The sequence below is a fragment of the Trichechus manatus genome, unplaced genomic scaffold (genome assembly GCF_000243295.1).
Source record: "Trichechus manatus latirostris isolate Lorelei unplaced genomic scaffold, TriManLat1.0 scaffold00015, whole genome shotgun sequence".
Classification (NCBI taxonomy): domain Eukaryota; kingdom Metazoa; phylum Chordata; class Mammalia; order Sirenia; family Trichechidae; genus Trichechus; species Trichechus manatus.
The window spans coordinates 25,055,248-25,082,863 of record NW_004443951.1 but is presented as its reverse complement, the minus strand read 5'-3'; the positions used below and the strand labels follow the sequence as shown (position 1 = coordinate 25,082,863).

The 27,616-nt window shown below is 43.4% G+C and overlaps 2 protein-coding genes across 4 annotated transcripts in view; one reads left to right on the top strand and one right to left on the bottom strand.

The window, feature by feature from the left end:
* Positions 1 to 27,616, bottom strand: YARS1 (tyrosyl-tRNA synthetase 1). The gene is made up of 13 exons (XM_004371986.2): positions 25,500 to 27,616; positions 21,848 to 21,994; positions 21,551 to 21,726; positions 19,693 to 19,822; positions 16,933 to 17,013; positions 12,235 to 12,327; positions 10,247 to 10,382; positions 9,438 to 9,523; positions 6,141 to 6,276; positions 5,243 to 5,340; positions 3,994 to 4,187; positions 2,616 to 2,757; positions 1 to 878 (listed from the first exon to the last, which is right to left on the bottom strand). The coding sequence occupies exons 1-13, from the start codon at positions 25,554 to 25,556 to the stop codon at positions 768 to 770; spliced, it is 1,587 nt and encodes a 528-aa protein (XP_004372043.1). The 5' UTR covers positions 25,557 to 27,616; the 3' UTR covers positions 1 to 767.
* The window catches only part of S100PBP (S100P binding protein), a 57,775-nt gene continuing 49,556 nt past the window's right edge, over positions 19,398 to 27,616 (top strand). The window contains exon 1 of one of the 3 annotated variants that reach the window (XM_023727269.1): positions 19,398 to 19,659. The gene's annotated coding sequence lies outside the window, so the exon portion shown is untranslated. Of the gene's footprint in view, positions 19,660 to 25,939; positions 26,003 to 27,616 lie in introns of those variants that run through there. The other 2 variants (XM_012554320.2, XM_023727267.1) reach the window with 2 other exon arrangements.

Genomic DNA, 27,616 nt, shown 5'->3' with positions numbered 1-27,616 from the left:
CCCTTGATCAGACATTTTATTTGAATTCATTACAGAGATAGATAGGTAACGCGATTCTGATTGAGAAGCCTTATGGAGTACTCCACCCTCTGGAGAACCACGCTGTGCCAGCCACTCCACCCTTGATGCGAGCAACACACAGCTGGTTTAGGGAGTGTCCCAACCTAATAAGATCCATGGAAATTCCAGGAGCTCTGAGGCAGGCCCTGCCCTCCAGTGCCAAGCCTCAGGGTTGGCAGGCATCAGGGAACGATGCCAACCACTTGGTAGACCACTAGGTTCTCTGCTTTCCCTTCCTTTTCCTTTTCAAATCCCACAATTTCTTGTTGGGGAGAAGGTGTCATTAGTCCAGTCCAGGCACCAGATCTTAGCCAGAGGCACAGCTGCTGGAATAACTCCTGGAAAACCTGGGAACCAATGCTTTTCCAATTAGAAGGACTGTGGCATAAGCTTTTTCTGTGAGTTATATTGGAACCAGATTCTCAAAGTCAGCTGCCAAGGGAAGAAGGTAGAGCTGGACTCCCTGCTGCTGTCCTGCCCTATTACTGCCTGGGAGGTCAGCCCTGAAGGCAGCCAGACAAGATGATCCCGGATTCTGGGGAGGGTGAGCTGCCCCTTATGAATTCTGCACCTAAGCAGTCCCAAAGAGTCCCAAACCTGCTGCTTCAGTGTCCTGGGAGATAGGTAGATGGATGACGGACGGAGCAAACTAAGGAGGCAGCAGATGACTCGGGATGATGGAAGGAGGGAGGCAGCTGCCAGGCGGGCTAGCTAATGTTCCCCCCTTTCAGCGATTTACAAGAGACGTGCCCCAGCTTGGTCATGAAGTTGGTTTTCTTCCACTGTGCGATGCACTCCTCAGAAATTTTAAAGTCAGCCTGGACAAGACAGACCAAAAAAAGTGATTACAGTGATGATGGTGGGACTGTAAGAAAACAGGGACTCTCTTATACTACAAGCAGTGCAAACTCATTCAGCTTTCCTGAGACAGCAGTTTGCCAAAAGCCTGCATGTTTGTATCTTCTAACTCATGTAAATTCATTTTAGGGATTCCAGTAAGAAAATAATCATGGCCCTATGTACAAGGACATCCATCATTGCATTTGAATAGTGAAAAACTGAGAACTACCTCAATGTCTAATAAGGTTTTCATTAAATTATGACAATTATGATAGAATACTATCATAATGTGAACTCCCTTCTTAATATTTAAGAAGATGGGAACATTTTCAGGCATAAAATTAAATAAAAAAGGCAGGATAAACATAAGGTAGACTCAAACTGTAAATATATCTTTATGCACAGAAAAAGACCAGAAAGAAATAATCACTAATGGCTTTATATCTCTAGGTGGCAGGACTATGGCTATCTTAGACATTTTATACAACAAAAATTTACAGTCAGAAAAAATGAGCTTGGAAAAAGCAGGAAGGACAGAGTGGGCAAAGCTATGTGCCATGGCAGGAGGATGGGAGAAAGGAAGAAACCACCCTGAATGCCCCAAAAGCATTCTGTCTAATTGAAGAAATAAGGTATAAATTAGAACAAGTCACACATGAAGTGTCAGTTCCACAAAGAGAGGTTTTTCTCGCTACTTTATTCACTAATGTAGTAACGTAGCCCAAGCACCTAGAATAGTGCCTGACACATATATAAGTTGATTCATAGCAACCCCGTGTTTTAACAGAGTAGAATTGCTCCATAGGCTTTTCTTGGCAGTAATTTTTATGGAAGCAGATTGCCAGGCCTTTTTCTATGGTGCCACTAGGTGGGTTTCAACCAGCAAACTATAGTGGCTGAGAGTAAACCGTTTGCGCCACCCAAAGGTGACATACATATGTATACGCGCGCGCGCACACACGCACCCGCACACGCACGCACACGCACACACCCATTGCCTGCTGCCATCAAGTTGATTCTGACCCACAGCGACCCTACGGGATAGAGTGGAACTGCCCCGTAAGGTTTCCAAGGAGAGGCTGATGGATTTGAACTGTCGACCTTGTGGTTCGCAGCCGTTATCACTTAACCACTGCGCCACCAGGGCTCCATGTACATACATACATATATATGTATATGTGTCTATATATATATATATAGTCGTATATATATATGACTCAAAATTTGTTGAATAAATTGAATTCCAGAGGCAAGCCACATATGAGTCAATGCTCAGAGGGTAAAGAGAGAATGAGGGCTCTGAAAGATCAAGGTGGGCAGGGGGGATCATGGGAGGGTTTTGATCCTGGCTCCATCACTTCTGGTGATCCTGTGTGGCCTTGGCAGGTATCCTGCTACGTAAAATGGGGGATAATCTCTTCCCATTACAGACTGAAAATCCAATGAGGAAATGGCTGAAGCCCCTCACACAGTGCCTCAAATAGCCTGTCAGTGCTTAGTACATACATGGTCCTTCTAAGATCACCCTGCCTCCCTGCCCCCCATGCTCCTCAGGCACTCTCACTCAGAAAGGTCTGGAATGAAGAAGGAAAAGAAGGGCTTAGGTGCATAAATCCCAGCTGGGAAAGGGGCAGCTGTGGACTCAATAACACAAGCAGCCTGGGGCACACAGCCCAGACAACTCAGGGAAGGGGGTAACAGCTACAACTACTTACTTGCAACTTCTCAAAGACTTTCTTCTTGGGCTTGAGCTCTTCATCTGGTTGGCCCTTCTCATAGCCCTTCACAAACACTCGCTCTCCAGGAGCAGAGCCTGCAGGAGGGTCCAGAGGTTCAACCTTGCGGCTTACTCCTTCTCTGTGAAGACATACAGGGCAAGGAAAAGGTGAGGCTATGAAATCCCTCCAGCTGCTGTGAAGATCAAGGCAATTTGGGTCTTTACATAAGTGTCCTAATGGGATCTGGAGCATCTTCAGTGCCAGAGCCCCAGGAGGTCTTCATTGCTTTACTCTATCTCCGGATTATCACCAGGGTTGGATTCACCAGGGGTACAACTGGACCAATAAGCAACATCATGATAAATGGAGAAAAGATCGAAGTTGTCCAGGATTTCATTTTACTTGGATCCACAATCAACGCCCATGGAAGCAGCAGTCAGGATATCAAATGACATATTGCATTGGGCAAATGTGCTGCAAAATACCTCTTTAAAATGTTAAAAAGCAAAGATGTCATCTTGAGGACTAAGGTACACCTGACCCAAGCCATGATATTTTCAATCACCTTATATGCATGTGAGGGATGAATAATGAGTAAGGAAGACTCAAGAAGAATTGATGCCTTTCAATTACGGAGTTGGCAAAGAATATTGAATATACCATGGACTGCCAGAAGAATGAACAAATCTGTCTTGGAAGAAGTACAGCCAGAATGCTCCTTAGAAGTAAGGATGGCGAGACTTCATCTCACGTACTTTGGACATGTTATCAGGAGGGATCAGTCCCTGGAGGATATCATGCTTGGTAAAGTACAGGGTCAGCAAAAAAAGAGGAAGACCCTCAACGAGATGGACTGAAACAGTGGCTGCAACAGTGGGTTCAAACATAGCCATGATTGTGAGGATGGCACAGGACCAGGCAGTATTTCGTTCTGTTGTACATGGGGTCACTATGAGTCAGAACCAACTTGAGGGTACCTAACAACAACAACAACATGGAAATCCTGTGTCAGGGGCGGTACCAAAAGATGGCAACTAACAGAGGAGGAAGTGGGGCATAAAAGAGAGTGTAAGAACTTCACAGCCAATCAGAACTGAGTTTGAATCCCAGCTCCACCTCTTAGTAATAGTAGACTTGGGCACATACACAATGCTTTGAGCCCTCAATTTGTTTTAATAAAATTAACTAGGTAAAGTGCACAGTACGTGTACAATAAGTAACCCCTTCACGCATTATCTTTTGGCGTTTGTTAATGAAGAAGAGGAGAGCGTTCTCGTGGATTCCACCTGGCAATGTGGAAGGGCACCATGTGGGCCAATTCCCCATTCTTCTTGGCCTCCCCAGGTCTTGTGCCCCACCCCATGTTCTCACTCACATAGAAGCACACAGAAGCATGCCTTGGGACTCGACTCCTCTCATCTTCTGGGGTTTCAGATTGCACAGCACCACCACCAGCCTGTCCTGCAGTTCCTCCTTGGGCACAAACTGCACCAGGCCGCTCACCACAGTCCGTGGTTCCGCTTCCCCTACATCAATCTTCTCCACATACAAGCTGTCTGCATCTGGGTGCTGCCGGCAAGAGGTGTCAGGCCCAGAGAGTATCATAATGGAGTACATCATGGGGCTGGTCAACCCTTTGACTTCAGAAAGGGACATTCACTTTAATTTCTAAGAGACTTCCAGAGGGACCTTCAAGAGCTAACTCTTTCCAGGTCCCAGAGAGCAGAGAGGAGAATGGGTCTTTATTCTACTCTTAACTAAGAGGCAGGATTTGAGTAAAATGAGCTTAAATGTTGTGTAAGAAGTAAAAGGAATCTCTGACAGAGATTAAATGGCCTGGTCTGTCTGGGTAGCTACCATTACACCCACCTGCTGCACCAGACGGCTCCTAGGTGGACTGGAAGGTAGGAGGAGGACAACTGCTGGTCTCAACAGCTGAAGCTAGAGCAGGAGCAGCTATCTCAAGGTAGTTTTAGAGGTTGGGTCTATATAAAACCAAAAAAACCAAACCCATTGCCATTGAGTCGATTCCGACTCATAGCAACCCTACAGGACAGAACAGAACTGCCCGATAGGGTTTCCAAGGAGCAGCTGGTGGATTCGAACTGCTGACCTTTTAGTTAGCAGCCGAGCTCCTAACTACTGTGCCCACAGGGCTCCTGGGTCTATATAGTGAAAAGCAAATCCATGATGGGGAACAAAAAGCCCAGAATAATGGTCCTAGGCTACTGGTTGCCTAACTTTCTGTCTCTGGGAAGAAGCAAGTCCTTCCTTCACTTTCTGCGGGGCGCAGACAAAGTGAAAGATCCAAGATAAGGCCTGCTGCGAGTCCAGGCAAGCTGGTAGAGACCAGGTGAGGTCTACCAGGCCAGATTTAATGGATAAACAAGTTCCCTCTGACCTACATCTGCCCCTCTGAGTTCCTGGCTGTGCTTGGTTGAGTAAGGTCCATGGGCAGTAATCGCTACAGAGAGCCTGAGGCCTGGAATTAGACACCTGGGTTCTGACTTGCAATATGACCTCAGGGATGTTACTTCCCATCTCCGGGCCAGGTTTCCTCCAGATGGAAACAGACAAAGCCTGACCACTCACTGCCTCCCCAGGATGTGTTGAAAAATGAGTACCTTCTCCACACTGATGATTTTCCCCACACGGATATCCAGCCGGGATGGGATGATGTCTTCTGGTTCTGAATTCTTGGCAGGACCTTTGGCAACTGGCTCTGGGAATGAGAAGAACCCCAAGGAGTCAGAACTCTCGTTCCCTATGCAGGCTTCTGATTCCAACAAATGAGGGCACTGAAAACAGGCAGGATTTAGTGCAGAACTCCCAGTACCTACCCACTGAGTTATACCTTCTTTAAAACAGGGTCAGCAACCTTTCAGAAGTGACATGTTAGGTTCTCATCTATTCTCTCCCTCAGATGTTGGGCAGGGGTTGGGCAGGGGGTGCAGTAGTAACTTTGCAGCCTTTTGGCATTTCCATTCATGCATTCCATATATATTTACTGAGTCTTTTCTGGGAGGGTCACACAAAGCTATCACTGTTAATATTTTAGCATCATGGATAAGAGGACAGCCAACTAAGAGCCAGTCAAATCACATGGAAGGGAACTGGGAGAATCTAAAGATGAGCTTCCCTGAGAAGCTGTACAGGCTCTGCCTCAGCAGCTGTACAACAGGTTACCAACCTCGTGGTCTAAGTCAACTGGTCTCCTCCTTAATGAAGAGGCAAATTTCATGAACACAGACTAAAGGATCAAAGTCCATGCCTCATGCCAGCATCTCTCAACAGTGTTGGTACAACAGGACGTAATCATTTTATGGCATTGACCAAACCAAAACCAAGATGACTCAAATTCCATTCCAGTAGTCAATGGGATATGGCATTCCTGCGCTTCAGACTCCCTGGGTTTTTAAGCCATCAATTTAAGACAGACCTTTCTCTGAGGCCCCAGACAGGCTCTCTCTCCTGATGCTGTCATCCCCCTGCTTGACCCTTCCTCTCCCCAGCTGCCCTTACTCTGCTTTGAGGGATCTGGGTAGGCAGCACTGGCAAGTTTCTTCAGTGCAGCAGTATTAAACTTCTCCCGGATGGGATCCAGTAACTTGTTCAGGGCGACTTCAACAGAATTCTTTAGGTCTCCTGGGTGGACAATCTGTAGAAGTGTGCAAGGGCTGGTGAGATGAGGGACTCAAACAGGACACAGGACAGCTAAATCTACTAAGAATAATGTTCATATAGGATGCACAGTGTTTTCCCAGCAGAGTCTTATTTGATCCTCACAATAAGGCAGGTAAGGGGAAACAGGTTCAGAAAAGTTAACTGAGTTGTCCAAGATCCAGGTATTTTGACTCTAAATTCCATACTAATTTGAGGGTTTTCAGAGGCTGAATAGGTCCCTCGATGGAGGAAGTGGTTTGTTATTGGCAGCTGCTAACCTAAAGGTTGGCAGTTCAAACCCATTCACTGGTACCAAGGAAGAAAGGCCTAGTGATCTGCTTCCATAAAAGATTATAGCCAAGAAAATCCTATGGAGCAGTTCTACTCTGTAGCACATGGGGTCACCATGAGTCAGAACTGACTCAATAGCAACAGGTTTTGTTTATGTTTTGTTTTTTTTTTTTTTTTAAGAGGCTGAATATATTTATTAGTTTAATTCTTCTAGTCCCTCCATTTATGCTTAGAGTAGTGGCACAAACTAACTATTATTTACAGGCAGAGAATAAAGACAACCTGTGGGAGAGGTGAATGATATATAAGAAAGAACAAGGGCTTTGGAGTTAGAACTGGGTTAGAGTCCCAGCTAACTGTGTGACCCGGAACTAGGCACTGAACCTCTTTAAGTTTTGGCTTCTTCACTTATAAAATGGGGACAACACTATATCTCAAAGGGTGAGAATGAGGATTAAGTCAGGTAATATGGGTGAAAATACTGAGAGTAGCGATACTACATGGTAACCCGTTGCCATTGAGTCAGTCCCGACTGATGGTGACCTCATGTGTTACAGAACAGAACTGCTCCATAGGGCTTTCTTGGCTGTAATCTTTATTGAAGCAAATTGCCAGGCTTTTCTTGCACAGCACTGCTGCGTGCATTTGAACCACCAACCTTTAGGTTAGTAGTCAAGTGCAAATCATTTCTGCCACCTAGAAGTTCAGTAATTCAATTTTTCTTGTCCTGTAATTACCACTTTTACATCCCAAATCTGGTCTGAAAAGATCTTCCAGATATTTGGTGGGGGGGGATATCACTTAGGTATGAATACCTGTGATACAACAATGCCTACATTTTTGTTTCTGATAATATTTCTTCATTTCCTTGGGAGTATTTAATTTTTAACAACACAAAAGCGTTAGACCTGTGATTTCTAATACGGTAGCCACTAGCCTCCTGTGGGTATTTAAATGTAAATTAATTAAAATTCAGTTCCTCAGCTGCACTAGCCACATTGTAAGTGTTCAATAGTTACATGTGGCCAGCGGCTACTGTATTGGACAGTGCAGACAGAACATGTCTATCACAGAAAATGCTACTGGATAACATTGCTCCAGACCTGTCTTCACAGGCATTTCATCTATTCTTTCTCATTATTCCCACAAGGACTGTTTATGGGGTTGAAGAGTGGAGTGTGGGTTCTGTGGCCTGCCTCAGACTGCAGACAGAAGGGCTTCAGAGGAATGGCTGTGAAACATCACACATTTGAACCTTAAGGGTTTTCAACCCTCATTTAGTCTTTCCCTCCATTGGATGCTCAAACCCTCAAATAACACTGCCTCAAAGTGGTCCTCCAGCCTCTGCCTAAACACCTCCCATGATGGGGAATGTAAGGTCAATTGAGGCAGTTCAGTCCATCACCAAACAATTGAGGTCACTAGAAAGTTCTTCATGATGCTGAATCTAGACGTGCCTGCCTCCCTGTGGTTCCCACCCACAGTGCTGGTTTAGCCTTCTGGAGCCGCAAGAAACCTAACCCCTCTTCCATTAGAGCCCTTCACATATTTGAGGATGACTGAGCACATACTTGCTTCTCAGCTAAACAGTCCCAGTTCTTTCAACTGTGCCTTTTGTAACATGGTATTGAGTCTGTTCCCTATTATGGCATCCTTCCTTCCTCCATCAGTATACCCCAGGTTGTCATATAAACCTCTTCTACTTCAAGTCCAGGGCTGAACGCACAACCCCAAATGCACTCAGAACAATGGCGAACAAAGTGGATTGTCTCCTCCCTGTTCCTGACTCTACATTTCTGATGACTTAGCTGAGACTTCATTAACTTTTCTGACAGCACCACCTCACTGCTGATTCAACCCAAATTCGGAGTCAACCAGGATTCCCCATTTCATTTCCATAAACACTATTATCAAGTCTTCCCTTTATGACCTGGCTCGGCCTATCTCTCCCTCAATGTTCCACCTCACTTTTTAGACTCCATTCAGACCAAACTACTTGTGGTTCCCTTCTAGACCATGCTATTTCATCTTTCCATGTCTTTGTACAATTTATTCCCTCACCAACTTCCTCATAACTCCTATTCTTCAAGTGACCAGCGCTTGGATATTGTCCCCTCCACAAAGCTTTCCCAGACACAGCCAAAGTTAATCACTTCCTCCTAGTTTATTTCTGGACCATGTATCTTCATTGTGCAGTAACAAACTAAACGATACTTGTTTACATGTCTGCCTCACCTACTAGATTTTGAGCTTCAGGAGGATTTAATCCTCTTTGTAATGCCACTTACTAGCATAGTGCCTGATACATGAGCACTTATTATTTTATAAACTGTTAGTTGAAATGAATAGTATCCTCTATTATGTCCTTTTAGGTCTCTGTGAGACACAAATGATTTGCACTTGACTACTAACCTAAAGGTTGGTGGTTTGAACCCACTCAGTAGCACTGCAGAAGAAAGGTCTGGCAATGTGCTTCCATATAGATTACAACCAAGAAAATCCTATGGAGTAGTTCTACTCTGTAATACATGGGGTCGCCACGAGTCAGAATCGACTCGACAGCAACGGATTTTATTACATCCTTTAATAGTTGTGTCTTTTTATTGAACCCTGATTTTGCATCTATTCCTGAAGTACATCACCTTGGTGGGTTTGGTCCTTTATTCCAGCCTGTCAAGTCCTTTGGAGAGTGAGTGGACATCAATATATTAGCTTTGTGCCATTTGCCCATCTTAGCCTGTGAACCACCTGAATCTTCATCTAAGTCATTAGCAAAATATATAGCCCTGGAGACCATCGAGGAAAAGCCCTGTGGCACATAACTAGAAATGAATTCAATGGGGATTAGTCCTCTTCTGGTATTACCTCATCAGCAAAGTCCTTCTCCAGGTCGAAGTAAGCCGTGTAGGTTTTGTTTCCACCCCATTTCTCATCTCGAAGGATCACAAATTCTGTAAGAAACAAGAATCCATGCTAATAAACTCATTGATAATGGCAGAGTCAGCATCCCTAGCCCAAATGCATAGGTATTTGGAGTTTTTCCCATATACTTAGAATTTTATTAACTGACATTTTATTGTTCTTAAATTGTACGTCTGGCCACGTTGTATACCCAGCGGGGACTGAAGGGCCTCAAGGGTACTAACTGAAAGGTTGGCAGTTCAAACCCACCCAGCACTCCTGCGGTAAAGACCTGGTGATATTCTTCTGTAAAGATTACAGCCAAGGAAACCCTATGGGGCAGTTCTACCTTGTTATGTGGGGTCACTATGAGTCAAAATTGACTCGGTGGCACCTAGCAACAACAAGTTCAATATGCTTGTCTCCATCCTCATTTCTATCACCCCTGTCCACCTTGACACCCTCCACAAAACCTAGCCTGGTAACAAACCCATGAACAACTAAATCAGAATCCCTTGGAGAACTTTTTAAAAAAAATACAAATGCCTGGTCCAACTCTAAGAAATTTGGATTTACTAGGGTGGAACCTAGTAATTTCTATTTTTTAAAAGCATCCCAACCTCAACCATACATTAATATATGAGAAATCCAAGCACAGAACCAGGGAAGCCAGTTCCTGGAGGAAGAGTGGGTGACAGATCACAAGTATGATATACAGCACTAGTTTTGCTCTTCCAGCCTGGTCTCTAAGAAGAAAACAGGGAGTGACTTACCAGATTTGAGGGGAAAGAGGACATGCTTGATGAAGGACAGAACTCCATTGTTCTCCACATTCCCTGGCTCGCAGAAGGCCTTTTTCAGTTTTTTCTTCACATCCTCCTTCCGATCAAGGAGATCAATCTTGGACTCCTAGAAGCCATGGAAGGGAAGAGGACCTCTTGTGGTTAAAATGAGACTATGTTCAACTATTCTGCGTATTTAAATTTTTTTTTTCTACAGAGATTTCAACATTAAACATCTTTAACAAAAGAATTAATCACAGCAAAGAACCACTCATGGTCCTGCTACCCAACACATAAAAACTATTTTCTGTGTTTCTCCCAGGGCTTGTTCACAGCATACAGAATTGTTACAAATTTGTAGTTAGAGAATAAATGTCTATTTTTCGCTTTTTTACTTTAGACTATATCATTAAGTATTTCTGAGTGGCTACTTACCTAGTCTTCATTTATAATTTTTTGCTGTATTATAGTCCCAATTATTAGTGGCAAAATAATTTACTTAAAAATTTCCAAACTGTTAGATTGCCCTAATTTTTACAAATTATAAAGAATGCTATACTGAGCATCTTTGCAGAGGTTTTTTGCCTTGTCTGGGATTATTTCCTGAACTATCTAAAATTGCTAGGCCCAGAATTGTTTTTGAAAGGGATATACTAAGCAACACTGCTTGTTTATGGCAATCACCAACACCAGGTATTATATATACTTTAGAGCCATTTTTCCTTTTTTAGAGTAATAGGCTTTATTTATTTTGGAAGGAGTAAGCTATGCTCATTTGAGTTTAGTGGTTACAAAATTGTGGTCCACATGTGACTCTATATGAATCACCTGGGCTGCTTTCAAAAAATAGAAATTATTAGGCTCCACCCAAACCTAGTGAATTCAAATTTCTTAGAGCTGGACCAGGCGTGTGTATTTTTTAAAAAGGTCTCCAAGGGATTCTGATGCAGTAGTTTGGGAACTACTGCTAGGACTGATTTCCAGGGTTAAGATATGGCAAATGTCATCAAATATAGGATGAATGTTTTGATACTTTGTCAGAGGAATAACCAACACATGGAGCATATAAGAGAAAAAGGAATGAGTATATTCCTTTAAAAAATAGTGAAAAAATACACATGCACATATTTCCCAATCTCTGTTCAGACAAAGATCAAGAAGGCAGACTAATAAGAGCTAGATCAGTGTTCAAATGAAACTCAAATTAGAACCACCTAGTAGGTTACAGAAGTCCTGGTGACGCAGTGGTTAAGAGCTACAGCTGCTAACCAAAAGGTCGGCAGTTCGAATCCACCAGCTGCTCCTTGGAAACCCTATGGGGCAGTTCTACTCTGTCCTATAGGGTCGCAATCGACTTGACTGCAATGGGTTTAGTAAGCTATGAAATAAAAACAGATTCCTGAGTTCCTCCCCAGAATCACTGAATCAGAATCTAAGGACAGGGTCCAATCAACATTTTTTTTTTTAGTTCCGTAGGTGATTTGAAGATAATCCATGTTTGGGAACCTAGAACTTAAACTTTCATATCTTTGGGTTCCACTAATTCCTCTATTCTGTACTCCTAATGATCAAAACGAAAGTGCACTTTTCCTAAGAGGGATTTTTAAATGTTAAAAGATACTATGCTTATCAACAGGAGTTGTATTATACATCACTCAAAGAATCAAGATGCTAATTGGTGGAATGCAACGACGCCTTCTCATCACTAAGGCTGAATCTTATCACAGTTTTGTAAATGAAGAAATTACTTTTGCTTGTGTTTTTTATCAGTAGCGGTAAAATCTGCTGAAATTATGATTGGATCCCATCAGGATTGGTCTTTCAATACTCAAGAACCACTGAATTCATTGGATGACTTAATGTTTCTTATAATTCAAATATTCAAGAATTCTAGTTAGCTAGGTTACTTTTCTAATGAGTCCTCAATCTCCCCATCTCTTGCTCAAGATTTCTAAACTCAAAGTCAGTGGGCAACCTACCTCTTCTGAAGAGCTCATTTTGCTGCCAGTCAATCCTGGGACCATAGGATTCATCAGATGGACCCGTTTTGAGTAGCCCAGTGCAGGGAGGTACTGGAGGGACAGAAAGAAACACATACAAGCAGGTATTAGCATAAATTCCTCTCAGTGCCTTGATCTCATCTAATCTGGCCAGCAATTTAATAGTTTGGTATAATCCTTCCAATCTTTTTCCTACTGAATAGACATTTTTTTTTCCCCCAACAGTGATCATAATGTAAGCAGAAGTTTTTTTCCTACTACTTTTCTGTTAGTATTATATTGTGAGGCTACTGGACTTACCTTCCTACAATAACCAACTATAAAAGGTGGATGAGATATATACATAATCATTTGTAGGCACTGGATAGCAACCAATGTAGGGCTACAAATCTTTTTTTTTTTTTTAATTTTATTTATTGTGTTGAGAATATACACAGCAAAACATACGCCAATTCAACAGTTTTTACATATACCATTGTACATACACCACTGATTATATTCTTTGAGTTGTGCAACCATTTTCACCCCCTTTTCTGAGTTGTTCCTCCCCCATTTAACATAAATTCACTGCCCTCTAAGGTTCCTATATAATCTTTCAAGTTGCTATTGTCAATTTGATCCCATATAGGTAGTTCTTAGAAGAGCACAATGCTCAAGGCAGATATTTTTTACTAGTTAAGCTAAACTACTGTTTGGTTTTAAGAAGACTTCAGGGGATATTTTTGGTTTAAGGTTTAAAGATTATCTCAGGGCAATAGCTTCTGGGGTTCTTCCAACCTTCATGGCTCCAGGAAGTCTGGAGTCCATGAGAATTTGAAATTCTGTTCTGCATTTTCTCCCTTTTGATCAGGATTCTTCTATAAAATCTTTGATCAAAATGTTCAGTAATGATAGCTGGGTACCATCCAGGTCTTCTGGTTTCATGGCAAAGGAGAGAGTTGTTCATGGAGGCAATTAGCCGCACGTTCCATACCCTCTGTCTATTCCTGACTCTCCTTCTTTCTCTGTTGTTCTAGGCAAATAGAGACAATTGTGCCTTGGATGGTCACTTGCAAGCTTTTAAGATTCCAGACACTACGCAAGGAACTAGGAAGTAGAACAGAAGTACTAAATAAGTTATTAGGCCAATTAATGGGGATGTCCCAGGAAACCATGACTCTAAACCTCCAAACCAAGAAACCGAATCCCACAAGGATTTTGATTGTACACAAGTGGCCTCAGAGGCTACTCATTTTTTTTTGTTGTTGTTGTTGTAAATATGTCTATCACACAACTTTTGCCAATTCAACCTTTTACAGGTGTACAACTTATTGACAGCAATTAAAATAATCGGCTGTGCAACCTTACCCTTGATCAATGCTCCTGGTAACCACTAATGAACTTTGTTCTCTATACATTTGCCTTTTCATATAAGTCAAACAAAACAAAAACAACTCACTGCTGTTGAGTTGATTCTGACTCATAGCAACTCTACAGGACAGAGGAGAACTGCCCTATAGGGTTTCCAAGGAGCAGCTGATGGGTTCAAACTGCCAACCTTTTGTTTTGCAGCCATAGCTCTTAACCATTGTGCCACCAGGGCTCCTATATAAGTGAGGTCATACAATACTGGTCCTTTTGTGATTGACTTATTTCATTCAGCATAATGTCTTCCAGCTCCATCCATATTGTAGCATGTATCAAGACATCATTTCTCCTACTAGCCAAGTAGTATTCCATTGTATGTATGTACCATATTTTGTTTATTCATTCATCTGTTGATGGGCATTTAGGTTGTTTCCACCTTTTGGCTATCTGTTTGAGTCTCTGCTTTCAAGTCTTTTCGGTATATACCTAGGAGTGGAACTGGGTCATACAGGAGTTCTATTTTTAGTTTTTTGAGGAACCACCACACTGTTTTCCACAACAGCTGTACCATTTTGGGGCTACAAATCTTGAGAGAAGAGAATCAAAGGTGATCCCACATTCATCCTGGCTTTCTCCCTGAGGGCATTTTTTCAAACCAGGTGCTGAGAAAGAGACTAAGCCTAGAGCAGCAGTCTCACTAAGCAGAGGAGACAGATTGGAGTTTAGGACTGCCAGGAGGCTGGGATTTGGGAAAGATTCTAAAGAGAAGGGGGCCCTCCCAAAAACTATGTCAAAATTCCCCTTGACTCCTTGGCTGACTGATAAGATGTGCATGCATATGGTGAGATTCCTGAAGTCCGGCAGAGAACATGCTCTGGGAGGCTAGAGACCTGAGTAGAGATTTCAGAGGCTGCACAGCTTTGGGGAGAAAGATTGAATTTTAGGTCCAATCAAAGTGTAGGTGCCTGAACACCCTGAGATTTCAGTTTGAAACTCCAGAAAGGGCTCATCCTAGGAATAAGGACCACATCTAGAAGTAAGAGCAAAAGTGAAATAGACCTGTTCTAACAAAGCTTTAAACCAAACCCTGACAAGATTAAGGTGATCAGTCAGAAATTTAAGTGCCTCCAGAATAAAACATATCATTCTATAAGAGAGGATAACATAGTCCAGGGACTCTAAAACGTATCTACGATGTTCTTGATACAATTTAAAAAGTACTAAAAATGGAAAGAAGCACAAAAAAATGACCTATAACCAAGAGAAAACATAGTCAATAGAAGCAGACCCAGAAACAATCCAGATATTAGAGTCAGCAGACCAGGAATATGTTAAAGAGAATAAAGGAAAAGATGGACAAAATGGATAAAAGATGGAGAACTGCAAAAGAGAACTGAAATCTATAAAAAAGAATCAAATAAAAGTTCTAAAATGGCACAATGTAATATTGGATGGATTTAACAGAAGACAAGATTAGTGAACTTGAAGGTCAACAGAAAATATACAAAGTAAAGCAGAGAGGGAACAAAGAAAGGAAAACAGAGCAGAATATAAGACACACATGGGACATGATCAAAGTCTAACCCAGGACAGGAGAAAGAATAAGACAGAAGCAATATTTGAAGAAATAATGGCTGAGAATTTTCCAAATTCGATGAAAACATCAACCCATAGATTCAAGAAACTCAGCAAAACCTGATCAGGATAAATACAAAGAAAACTACATATTATCTTCAAAAGGAGAAGCAATAATACTTTCAGGTAACTTTTCAGTGGAAACTATGGAAGCCAGAAGGCAATGGAATGTGTCTTTAAAGTGCTAAAAGAAAACAAATTGCAAACCTAGAATTTCATACTCATTTTTATAGTCAATGAAGGTAAAAGAAAGACATTTTCAGATAAAAATAAGTCAAAAGAACTCATCATGGAAAGATCTGCACTACAGACACAAAATACTAAGGGGGGCTATTTAGGTTAAAGGAAAATGGTCCCGGATGGACAGAACTGCAGGAAGGAATCAAGAATAACAGAAAGGGTAAATATGGGTACATATACATGAAAATTGACTTAAAATATATGACAACAATAGCACAAAAGGGCAGGAAAGAGTTAAATGGAGTAAAACTGTTGTAAGGCTTCTGCATTGTTTGGGAAGTAGTAAAAAATAGAAATGTAAGTAGAACTTAAGTAGTAAAAAAATGTAACAAGTATAACTATAATAAACTATGAGAATACACACTACAATCTCTAGGTCAGGGGTAGGTAAATCTTTTCTTTAAAGGGCCAGAGAGTAAATATTTTAGGCTTTGTGGGCCACATAGGGTCTTTGTTGAATTTTTTTTTTTAATTATACCCCTTTAAAAACATAAAAGCCAGTCTTAGTTTGTGAATTGTACTAAAACAAGTCATCAGCCCTATTTTGCTGATCCCTACTATAATAATAAATAAAAAATTAATAAGGAGAGAAAATAATTAGAAAGAGTAATCAAAAAAATTACATTGTGAGCATTTCCCCATTCATCACATGTATCCAAAAATCATTATTTTAGTATTGTACAATAGTCCATTATGAGGATTTATCACAACATATGTAACCAATCCCTTGCCATTGGATGTGTATATTTCTAAATTTTGGCTTTAAACTGATGATGTGATAAGTACTCTTGTACATAACTCTATGTGCACATTTCTAATTACTTTCTTAGGAGAAATTTCTAGAAGTAGAATTATTAGGTCAAAGGGTAGGAACATTGTGGGGTCGTTTAATCACACTCCAGGGATTTACATTTCCACTAGCAGTGCTTTCCCTATACCCTCATCAAATACCAAGTACTTCTCAATAACCCTTTTTAAACTTATTCTAGTTCTTTCCCAGAAAAGAGCTATTATAAATTTGTGCTAACTTCCTGCTCTAAACCCTGTTAAACCTCATCTCAGGGATGACCAGGCAATGGGGATCAAATGTTCTGGGAAAGAGCAATAGTTCTGACTGGCAGCACTTCTCCCTGGAAACTGAACTACTGGGAAAGAGGCAAACCCAACATATCCTAGTGCAACTTCCTGGTGGTTGGTATGTGGTTGGTAGCAAGAGCTATGGCCTTTGGAGTCAGGCAGATCTGGGTACTAATTCCTGCTCAGTTGCTAACTAGGTGACACTGGATAACTTTCTTACTCTTTTTAGCCTCAGTTTTCTCATCTACAAAACAAGGAGAATAACACCTACCGTACAATATGGTTACGATTGGTGGGACTGGCACATTACAGTTCAATAAACTTTAGCTGCACATCTCTGTGGCTCAAATGAGAGAAGAAAGGAAAGAGGACACTAACCTTCTCTGCAAAGGTGAAAATCTTTCTCTGATCAATGCCTCCAAATTGAGCATCTACTTTCAAATACTCTTCATCCAAGGCCTGTGAAAAGAAAAACATGAGCGTAAACTCCTACTGTATTTTCTTCCATATGGATCTGAGAAATCAAATTGTTGACGATTGCTAGATTCTTCAGAAGGTGGAGCCAGGAAGTAAATAAACAGCATTCAGACTCTCTGTGCACCTCAAGAGCTTAGCATAAACATTTGCTGAGTGCCTGTAACAAACAGTACCTCATTAGATGTCATGGGAGAAACATATAGGAGGAATAGTTTTTGCCTCCAGGGAGCTCACAATCCAGTGGGGAAAGGAGGGATGGGAGAGGAAGATAAACTACAGTCATGTCAAAGGGTCTCCACTGAATAAGGCAGCTGGTGACAAATAAGTAGCATACAGAAGTAAGAGTTCCAAAAAAAAGGCAAGACTGAACTAGTAAACCAGCGGTTACTGTCACTTACTACATGCCTGGCCTAGTGCCAGCCCTGTGGATGTAGAGATGAATCAGAGCCAGACTCTGATTCTAGAAGCCCTATTATCCAGTTGAGCAGAGAGACATATAAACAGATCATCTGAATACTATGTGCCAAGGGCTAACCTAGATATTCATTGTGAGGAACAGTGCTAACACAAAAGAAGAAATGATTATCTCTGTCTGGTTAGACAGGCAGTGGGGAAGGCCTCCTAGAATCAGTTTGTGTGTTGAGCTGGGTTTTGAAGAACATATAGGTGTTATCACCATGCAGAGGAAACAGAATGTAAGAACACCCAGAGGTGTGAAGCATTTAGGAGAACTATAAGTGATTTAAGGAGCTCGGGTGACACAGTGGTTAAAGTGCTCGGCTGCTAACTGAAAGGTCGGTGGTTCGAACCCACCAGCTGCTCTGTAGGAGAAATACGTGGCACTCTGCTTCCATAAAGCCTTGGGAACCCTATGGGGCAGTTCTACTCTGTCCTACAGGGTTGCTAGGAGTCAGAATCGACTCGACGGCAATGAGTTTGGTTTTTTGGTTTGCAAAAAGTCATTTGGTTTGCAAAAGCACAACCTTATAGGGATGTAGTAAGTGGTGAGTGATGAGGTCGGGAAAGTAAGAATCATGAATGTCATGCTGGGGGTCCCTGGATGGTGCAAGTGATTAAGCACTTGGCTACTAGCTGAATGTCATGCTAGGGCACAAGGGTGCCCAACTATTTCCTGGCCAGTGAATGGTTTTAAAGAGGGGAGAAACATGACCAGTACATAGAAGGAGCACACCAGTAACAGGGCAGAGCATGAACTGAGGCCTGCGGGTTGGAGACAGGGAAAATAGTGGGAAGGCTGCTGTGGGAGTCCAGGTGAGAGATGATGATGAACCAAGGTAGTGGCAAAGTTGAGCAAGAATGAATTTCAGAGATTTTTAAGAAGTAGAATTGATAAGATTTGGTGCCTGACTAGACTGGGGTGGGGGATGGGAGAAGGGCAGAGAGAAGAGAAAGGTGAGCAAATAGGAAAGAAAGAATCTAGACCAGCACTGTCCAACACAACTTTTTGCGATGATGTTACTATACATGTGCTGTCCAATATGGTATCCAATATGGTATGTGGCCAGACAGCACTCAGGTAATCCATGCTAGTTGCAATATACCAAACATTAAAGAGATATTAAAAAAAAAAAAAAGTCTATCTACATTTTCATCTCACCCTCCTCAGGTAGGATGGCTTCATTTGTATTTTTCCATCTTTCTCTTTACTCCCACAAAGACATACAAACATACACGAAATACGATGTGTTCGTTATGTTTAACAGAAAATAGGATCATGCCTTAAATTTATTTTCACACATTATTCTAACATTTATTTCCTTCAATTAGGACATTATTGTCATGGATTGAATTGTGTCCCCCCAAAACTTGGCTAGGCCACGATTCCCAGTATTGTGTGGTTGTCCTCCATTTTGTGATCTGATGTAATTGTCCTATGTGTTGTAAATCCTAATCTGTGCCTGTGGTTAATGAGGCAAGATTAGGTTATGTTAAAGAGAATTAGGGTGGGATGCAATACCCTTACTCAGGTCATAGCCCTGATCCAATGTAAGGGATGTTTCCCTGGGGTGTGGCCTGTATCACCTTTTATCTTACAAGAGATAAAAGGAGAGAAAAGCTAGCAGAGAAAGGGGGTGGGGGGAACCTCAGTACTACCAGGAGTGGAGCATGTCCTTTGGACTTGGGGTCCCTTGGGGTCCCTGTGCTGAGAACCTTCTAGACCCAGGGGAAGACTGATGCCAAGACACATGGAGATTTCTAAGGAACACCGGGCCCACAGATGCTGAAAGAAGACCAGGACCTTCCCTGAGAGCTCACAGAGAGAGCTGGCACCTGAATTCAGACTTCTAGCCTCCTAAACTGTGAGAGAATAAATATCTGTTTGTTAAAGCCATCCACTTGTAGTATTTGTTATAGCAGCACTAGATAACTCAGACAATTATGATTAACATAATGAAGATGTATGAGGTGAGCAATGTCTTAAAGGACAGCTAAGCAGGGGAGGACTTACAACTGAAGAAGTGTAAGAGTGCATCAGGAAGTGGGGGAGAAGGATGAGAGAGAGACAGGAAGAAGGCCTATGGTATGCTGAAGGAACAGGAAGTGTGTTCGTTTAGGTGGAGCTGAGAGGAAGGTTTGTGTCCAGTTCTCAGAAACAGAGCAGAAAAGGTAAGCTGGTGCTACTCCCTCCCTCCTAAGTACCTGCAGTCCAGGGTACAGCAGACCACTCAGCAAAGGGTGCTCCACCTGCTTTACCACCTCAGCTCCAGCTTTCTTGGCATCATGCTGTGTGACCACAGAAGAGAGTCTGTACACGTCTAGTGTGTACTCTCTAAGAAGGAAAGGAAGAGGGGACAGCTGTAGGACTCAGCCCAGGCTTCAGTTTCCCAGGGAAATCCTAAAGCACACCAATGTTGTTTTTGTCTGGTAAAAGTTGCCATGTGGAGATCCATTCCCCCAACTAGGGCTTCGTGGCACAATGCCCATTTACCCATTTATTCCCCCAAACCTAAGACCTCCAAAGGGGAGCACTGTGTAGTGGCTTCTGAAATGTGAGAGATCCACGTTCTCATTCAAAATTGAACTTTATTTTTATGTTTTTCCTTTAAAAAGATGGCTTTAATTCATCTTTTTGTTGTCTTCTGGAAAAATTTCAGCTATTATCTCTTCAAATACTGCTTCTCCGCCCTTTCCCTTCGTTCTCATCTTCTGGAATGCCAGTTATATAAATGTCAGAATTTCTCAATCTATCTTCCATGTCTTTTTTTTTTTAAACTTAAGTACATGTAAGGAATAATGAACAATATTGAGAACAGAATATCCATCACTCATTTTAAGAAAAGGACCTAACAATTAGCTCCTGAATTGCCCCCCTGAAATCCTATCCCACTTCTTCCTCCTTTGGAGTAACCACTACCCTGAATTCTTATGTTTCTTTCCAGTCTTATGTCTGTATCTCTACATAATGTGTTGTAAATATTCTTGTATGTGTATCCTGGTATACATGTGCAACTTTCTCTATAAATGCCTAGCGTAGAATTTCTGGATCACAGGGGATTTGCATCTTGAAGTTTACTGGATAATGCCAAGGTATTTTCCAAAGTGGAATATTACTTAATATTGTCATTATTTAAAAAATTTTGCCAATCTTACGAGCATGGAATGGTTGTAGATTAAATGTAAAAATGAATGAAATCTCAGGCACTCTACTGAGGCTATGGATCCAAATATCTGTTTATGTAAAGATGTTTATATGCTTTATTTAAAACTCTAAATGTTCAACAGTGGGGAATGGTAAATAAAATTATGTTAGATGAAGTAAAAAGAGAAATTTACTTGTGAGCAAGAGAACTGAGCTCACATTCTGACTTGTTTACTCACTAGCTGTATGAACTTGGGAAAGTTAATTCTGAATCTATTTCCTTACCTGTGAAATAGGATAAAACAATGCTTACCTTGAAAGGTTGTTCCGAGGGCTTAAACGCAAAAGTACCTAGTAGTGACACATGGTATTTAGTTATAAAGGCTATTTGAGAGGTTTTAAAAATTAAAAAAATGTGGAGACTATGAGGCTGCATGAAGAATTACTTAGGAAAGAGTAAGATAAAAAATTTGGATACAAAATTATATCTGTGGTAACATTACAAACACAAATTGATAAAGATAGGAAGCAATAAAAATTGTTGTTAGGGGAGGTGGGAAATAAGTGAAATACGTTTCTTTCACATTTCTTTTAACATTATTTGCTGAGACTGGAAGGAGGAGAGGCTGCATTGTTCACCATTATTCTTCCATATGCTGTGAGCTCTGCAAGGCCAAAGACTTTGTTGTGGTTAGATTTATATCTCCAGCAAATAGGAGGACAGTACCTAAGGCAGTTACTAGTCTGTACATTTTTGATGGCTGATTTAGTGGGACAACAGGTATAAAGTTTTTAAATGTTTCTTATTAGGTAGAGCCAAACAGCCTCTAATCCAAATTTAAAGGGTGCCTGGACTCCACAGACCTGTAATTATAGACACACTAGAGCCACAAAAAGGGTGGGTGATCCAGCACTTACTTGCTGAGCTGGTAGTCAGTGCCTTTGATGAACTTGAGCTTCTCCAAGGGCACACCAATGCTCTCCAGCATTGCCTTGATCACATTCTCATAGTAGCTGGTTCGGAGTTCTAGAAGTTCCCATGGGGCTTTCATGTTATCTAGGTATGCGTGAAGGTCCGCAAACAGAATTGTTACCTGGAAAGGGACCACTAAAATGTGAATTTGCCCAAGTACTCCTCCACCCCCTGACCTTGTTAAATCTTTCTTTTGGACATTTCTCGAGGGCAACTGCTTGGCTTATAGCATTAGTTCTTACCTCACAACCTGCCTTCAGGAAGTCTGCGATCTTAGACATGGGCACAAAGTAAGCCACATGTGGCTTGCCTGTGGTTGCTGTTCCCCAGTAAACCTTAAGTTCCCGCTCCTTTAGGATCTCCTTCAGCTTTTCTTCCCCCAGAACCTCCTGTTGTGGAAGCAGAAGAGCTGGTTTAATGCCGGTGCCCCACCCTGCTCAGTGCTGGTGATGAGTCCAGCATCCTCACCCTGTGACAAGGAAGACAAAACCATGTGTCACTAGGGGTCCAGGCTCAGGGCCAGCAAGGAGGTCCAGCCACACTCTCAATGCTGAGTGACAGCCAACCTAAGTTGGTGCTGCTGCTAGTACCACTCCAGTGAGATGACACTGATGCTGGGGGGAGGGGGGGGGGCACGTCCCTAACCACATCTTCCCCTCCAGCTGCCTCTAACTCACTCTCCTTCTTTTCATAAGACAAACTTCTTGAAATAATTATCTCCTCTTCTAGTCTTCATTTTCTTATCTCCCATTCCATCTGAATTCCATATCCACATCACATCACTGAAAATACTCTTGCTAAGATGACAGATGACCTCCACATTGCTAAATTCAGTGACTATTCTTTAGTCTTCACTCCCTCCTTGAAACACTCTCTTCTTTTGGTCTCTTTTATTTCAGTCTCTTGGTTTTCTTCCTACTTGTCTGGCTGCTGGGTCTCAGATTTCTTTGCAGCTGCTCCTGTTCTTTCTAATCATTAAATATTAGCAATCCTTGGGGCTCTAGTCTCTTCTCTTCTTACTCTACATTCCCCCTGGGTGATCCCCTTCAGCTGCTTCAATTACTGCTTAGAAGCTAGTAACTCCCAAATCTCCTGCCCACACCCATATACAGAACCGTGTACTTGTTACCACTCCAGTTAATTCAAACTCAACATGGTCAAAATTAAACTCATGCTATTGACTCCCTATCTCACTCCTCAACCATCTTTTTTGACTTATAGTTTCACCCCTAGTTCATTAAATCATTCATTATTCATCAGTAAATCAGAATCTCAATTACCAAGCAGCTTAAGCCACTCCAAACCAGCTCTTAAATCCTTCTACTTCTCTCTGCCTTGACACCACTACTCCCTAGTCCAGTCACCATTAGAGAACACCAGGACTACTGTAACAGCCTCCTAAGAGGCTGCTCCCTCCAATCCATGCACCAAAAGGTAGCCAGAGATCTTTTTTTAAAGTCCAAAATTTGATGAACTCATTCCCCTGTTTAAAACCTTTAATGATTTCTTTTCACCTTAAAACAGTATTGGAAAATGTGGGGATACGTGCCACTGAAATATGGCTACACTGTTGACAACTTCAGCCCCTCAAAGTCCTCTATGCTGCACAGGACATGTTGAGACTTGTCATTTCCCAAACCTATTGTCCTGTTACTGATTGGCTTATTTACCTGAATTCCTTCTCCCTTGCCCGAAACTTACTGTTATTCACCCAAAGCCCATTGTTCTGTTGTTTGCTTCACTGCTTGCTGTATTGACTATAAATAATCTCCTGGGACTGAAGCCAGGGTTGACTTCTCTGAGTGACCCTCCTTGGCCCCACTTCTCTGTAAGAGTTGTGTTTGGCTACTGTCTTTGCCGCCCCGACATCATTGCCGCTGCAACAGGAAAAATCCTAGTGGGCTGGTATGCCCCTGATAGAAAGTTTTTAGTGTTTCTTCAGATGATGGTTTTGGGAGGCTGTAAGAAGCCATGATAGGCAAAAATTGTTTTGCTGGGTTGAACTGTTATTAGCAGGACTTGTTAGAAACCTCTGCTCCAAGCCTGCTGGAGGTTAATCTTGCATCCTCCAGAGCCCCTGACTATTCGAACACTCCACAGAGGGTTCTCATCACCCAAGAAAAGGTCCTATCACTAAGCCTTTTAAAACCTGAGTAAGTCAACTCCACTAGCTTTGTGACTCCTTTATCCCCAACCAGCACTATTTTATGGAGAAAGGCTAGGTGGCAAAGATCTGGTGGCTAAGGAGAAGCATGTAAAAATCTCTGGTCAAGATCAAGCTGTGTGCGGAAATAACCCAAATGTCCGTCAACTGATGAATGGATAAACAAAAGCAGTGTATTCATAAAACTGAATATTCTGCCAAAAAAAAAAAGGAGTGAAGTTCTGATATATGTTACAACATGGATGAACCATGAAAACATGCAAAGTGAAAGGAGCGAAAGGAGCCAGACATAAAAGGCCACACATTGTATGTTGTTAAGTGCCGTTGAGTCAGTTCCGACTCATAGCGACCCTATGCACCACAGAACGAAACACTGCCCAGTCCTGCACCATGCTCACAATCATTGTCATGTTTGAGCCCATTGTTGCAGTCACTGTATCAATCCATTTCGTTGAGGGTCTTCCTCTTTTTCGCTGACCCTGTACTTTACCAAGCACATATCATATGGTTCCATTTACATGAAATGTCCAGGTAGGCAAATCCATAGAGACAGAAAGTAGACTAGTGTTTCCCTATAGCTGGGGAGAGGGGAGAGTGAGGAGTAACTGCTAATGGTATATGGTTTTTTTAGGTGATGAGAATGTTCTGTAATTAGATGGTGGTGATGGTTGCATAATCTTGTGAATATACTGAAAATCACTAAACTGTACACTTTGAAAGGGTGAATTTTATGCTATGTAAATTATATCTATATAAAACAACAACAATAACAAAACAAGCTGTGGCCCAAGTGATGTATCACTGCTCTTTAGAATAAAGCCCAATTTTAAACATAGCCTACAAGACTTGGTCCCTGCCTCCTCATCCTAAACAGATAAGCAAGTAAAAGCTACAGTATGTCAAATGGTATAAATGTTACTGGGGGCAGGGAGAGGCAGGTCAGGGAGTTCACTATTTAAATAAAGTGGTCGGGAAAGGCCTCCCTAGTAAGGTGGCAACAGTCAGAGGCCTGAAAGAGGTGAAGAGAGTGAGCAATAAACAATATTCATTAAGTGCTTGATCTGCATTTTGCTCACTCTACTCCATACAATGTAGCCTTTTCTCTGATCCACAACGTTCTTTCTTCTCTCTGGGTCTGGCACTACTGTTCCCCCTGCCTGAAATGCTCTTTCTCCCGTTCTTCTGGTTAACTGCTATTCCAGCAGTTCTGGCAACAGCAGGAACTCTGAGAAATACTGAAGGGATGATCCTCATCTTTCAGGGCGCAGTTCAGAGGTCCCTTCCTCATGGAAGCTTTCCCTGCCTCGCCCCCACCTCCTCTCCTTACTTCCTTTCAAAGCTCCACGTATAATTCCTTCCAGTACTTGTTTCCACTACGGATTACAGATCATTTTTAACGTCTGATCCTCTCCAGGCAAGCTCTGGAAGGGCAGGGCCCTGACGTATCCCCGGTGCACCACGCCTGGCACATAATGTGGTGAGTGGAGCAGGGTCCTGAACTCAAAGCCTGGCTCCAACACAAGGTAACCTGCACACAGAAAGTGAATCCACTGTGATTTCTGTGGCACCCACGAAACGGCTGATTGACTGACAAACCGGCAGCCTCCTTCAGAGCTGCCCCGGTGCGGAGTCTCCAGCCCCACACACTTAGGACCCCGTTGTGGGGCTCAGGATCACTGGACCTAGGGTCCCCAGCCCCCAACGGCGCAGTTCCAACCCCGAGGCCCGACCTGCAGGTTCCTGGTGATAAGATGCAGCTTCTCCTCAGGGCTCGGAGCGTCCCCCATGGTTCCGCCGCCCCTACCTCGCGCGCTGAGCCCAGCGCCCGCGCCCGTTAGTCGCCGCCGCCGCGGTGTGCCAGGAACTGTCACGCGGGTCTAGACAGGTTGCATCAGGTGAGATCGTTGCTCCGCTTGCTTGGTCTGGGCCCTTCTCCGCCCGGTAGCAGCTGGGAGTCAGGAGCAGCGGAGAGTCGAGCGGGTCGATGAGATGGGAATGGGTGGAGCCAGTAGGTCGCGTAGTTGCTGCGAAGGGCGGGGTTACGGCGCCTGCGCGGGGCGCGGAACCCTCTGAGAGGCGGGGCGGTTTCCTGCCAATCACCGCTTGTTTGCCCTCCCCCTGGCGCTGCCCCGGCTGCTTCTGGGTGGGGGAGGTCGGGGAGGGGGCAATAAAATGGCGCAGGGGGCGGAGTGAGGTACAGTTGTTCGCCCAGGCTTCGGCCCGGCTTCTGGAGGTGAAGAGCGGAGGGACGAGGGGATCGGCGTTCCTCGGCTGGGAGGGGGTTGGGGGTGCCTGTTGCTTCTCTTGGGGCGTACGCACGGCGTCCGCCCAGTCGAAGGGTTGGGAGGCCCTCGCCCTACTGGTAGGAGGGCTCGTTTTGGTTTCTGAGGTGATGGCCGGGAGTACTGTTTCTGGCCCCCGCCTCTACGTCGGCGGGTGACAGATGCCCTTCACCCAGATGAGGAAAAGGGAGGCTGTTTGGTCACCTGAGAGGCTGGGAGTGATGTCTGTTCTCCCTGCCCATTGGGGTGGGATGGGGGAAATGGGTGTAGGTGGGTGATGCCTCTGCCCCCTGCTCTACTTAGGGGGAAGACTGTTGCTAGGGAGAAGATCGCAGTCTTTCCGCCGCGCCTCGCTGGCTGGGGAGGGAGAGGATGATCCGCCTCCCTACCCCATCCCAACCCGTACGGGAGAGCAGGGTCTTGGCTCCAGCTGGTTGGGTGTGGGCAGCGGTCTTCTGGGAGAAGAGTGCACCACCCTGGCCTCCAGAGGGGCGAGTTTTGCCCCTGCTGGGGGAGGGGCAGGGAGAAAGCCCGCGCTTCTCCCGCCTTCAGCGGGAGGCGAGAATTAATTGGTCTTTGAGAAGGAAAGTGCGAAGCCCCTGCACCGAGGGCGAGTCCGTGCCTTGCCGTTTCTAAGGGAGAGCAGGGGGAAGCCAGGCAGTAGCCTACGGAGGGTGTATTTGAGCCACCCGTCTCCGTGGTCTTCAAGGACTAGAGGCCTCACTCTCACCAGTTTCTTTATGGGCAGCAAGGAAGGCCGCTGGCCCCGCCGGGTGGGCCCTGGAGAGTGCCAGCCAAGACGCGATTGAATTGCCCACCAGCTACCGTAACGTGATCTCTAGTTTCTTGTGGATTTGTTAGAGGCTCCAGGCTGTAGCAGACCTGTCTTAACAATTAAAAAAAAATTTTTTTTTTGTTTTAAAAGAAACCTGTTGCTGCCGCTTAATAATATCTGGCCTCCGTGCCCACGTGGGAGGAGAGTCCTGGCATCTGATCTAGTGAAATGTTACCTAAAGCAGAGATTTCCAGTCCCGGGTTGTTCTTCCATCTTCTAATGTTTCCAGTTACCCCAAAAGGAATCACAGAAATCTTACAGATAATTTCAGTTCACTTTGATTTTTTAAATGTTATGCCCATTTTGTGTTGTGATTGCAAAGCTTACCGAGTGCCTTTTGTGCTATGCCCAGAGTGTGCTGTGTGCTTCACATTTGTAGTGTGTGGGAAAGATTGGGAATCAAAGGCCAGTAGGGAAGTCTTGACCATAGGAAGTAATCCTTGCCCTTGGCCGTATCTGTCGGGCCCAGCTTGGTAAGGGTCTTGGTTTTAGAGCCTTGAAAGAGGAATATGGGGTTGTATTTGATTTTGCAGTTTTAGTAGCCTGAAGAAAGTAAGGCTTTGTGTTCTAAGGTAGTAGGTTCTCTGAGGTAAGATAAAAATAGAAAGGAAGCCAGTTTCTGAGGTTGCAACCAGGAGGGTAGAGAACAGAGCGAGGGGGTGGTATGCTGAAGTGTGAAGAAGGGGGTGGACAGGTGAGGGAGATGTGGAAGGACAGAATAGGGTCACAG

What these genes read in the sequence shown, in the direction of transcription:
- YARS1 (XM_004371986.2), bottom strand. Translation starts at nt 25,556, where the DNA reads ATGGGGGACGCTCCGAGCCCTGAGGAGAAGCTGCATCTTATCACCAGG. An exon ending in AGAAGGACTTTGCTGATGAG is followed by an intron (nt 6,277 to 9,437) that starts GTAATACCAGAA and finishes ACACTTCTACAG; the next exon opens with ATTGTCCACCCAGGAGACCT. An exon ending in AAATCATCAGTGTGGAGAAG is followed by an intron (nt 4,188 to 5,242) that starts GTACTCATTTTT and finishes TCTTGCCGGCAG; the next exon opens with CACCCAGATGCAGACAGCTT.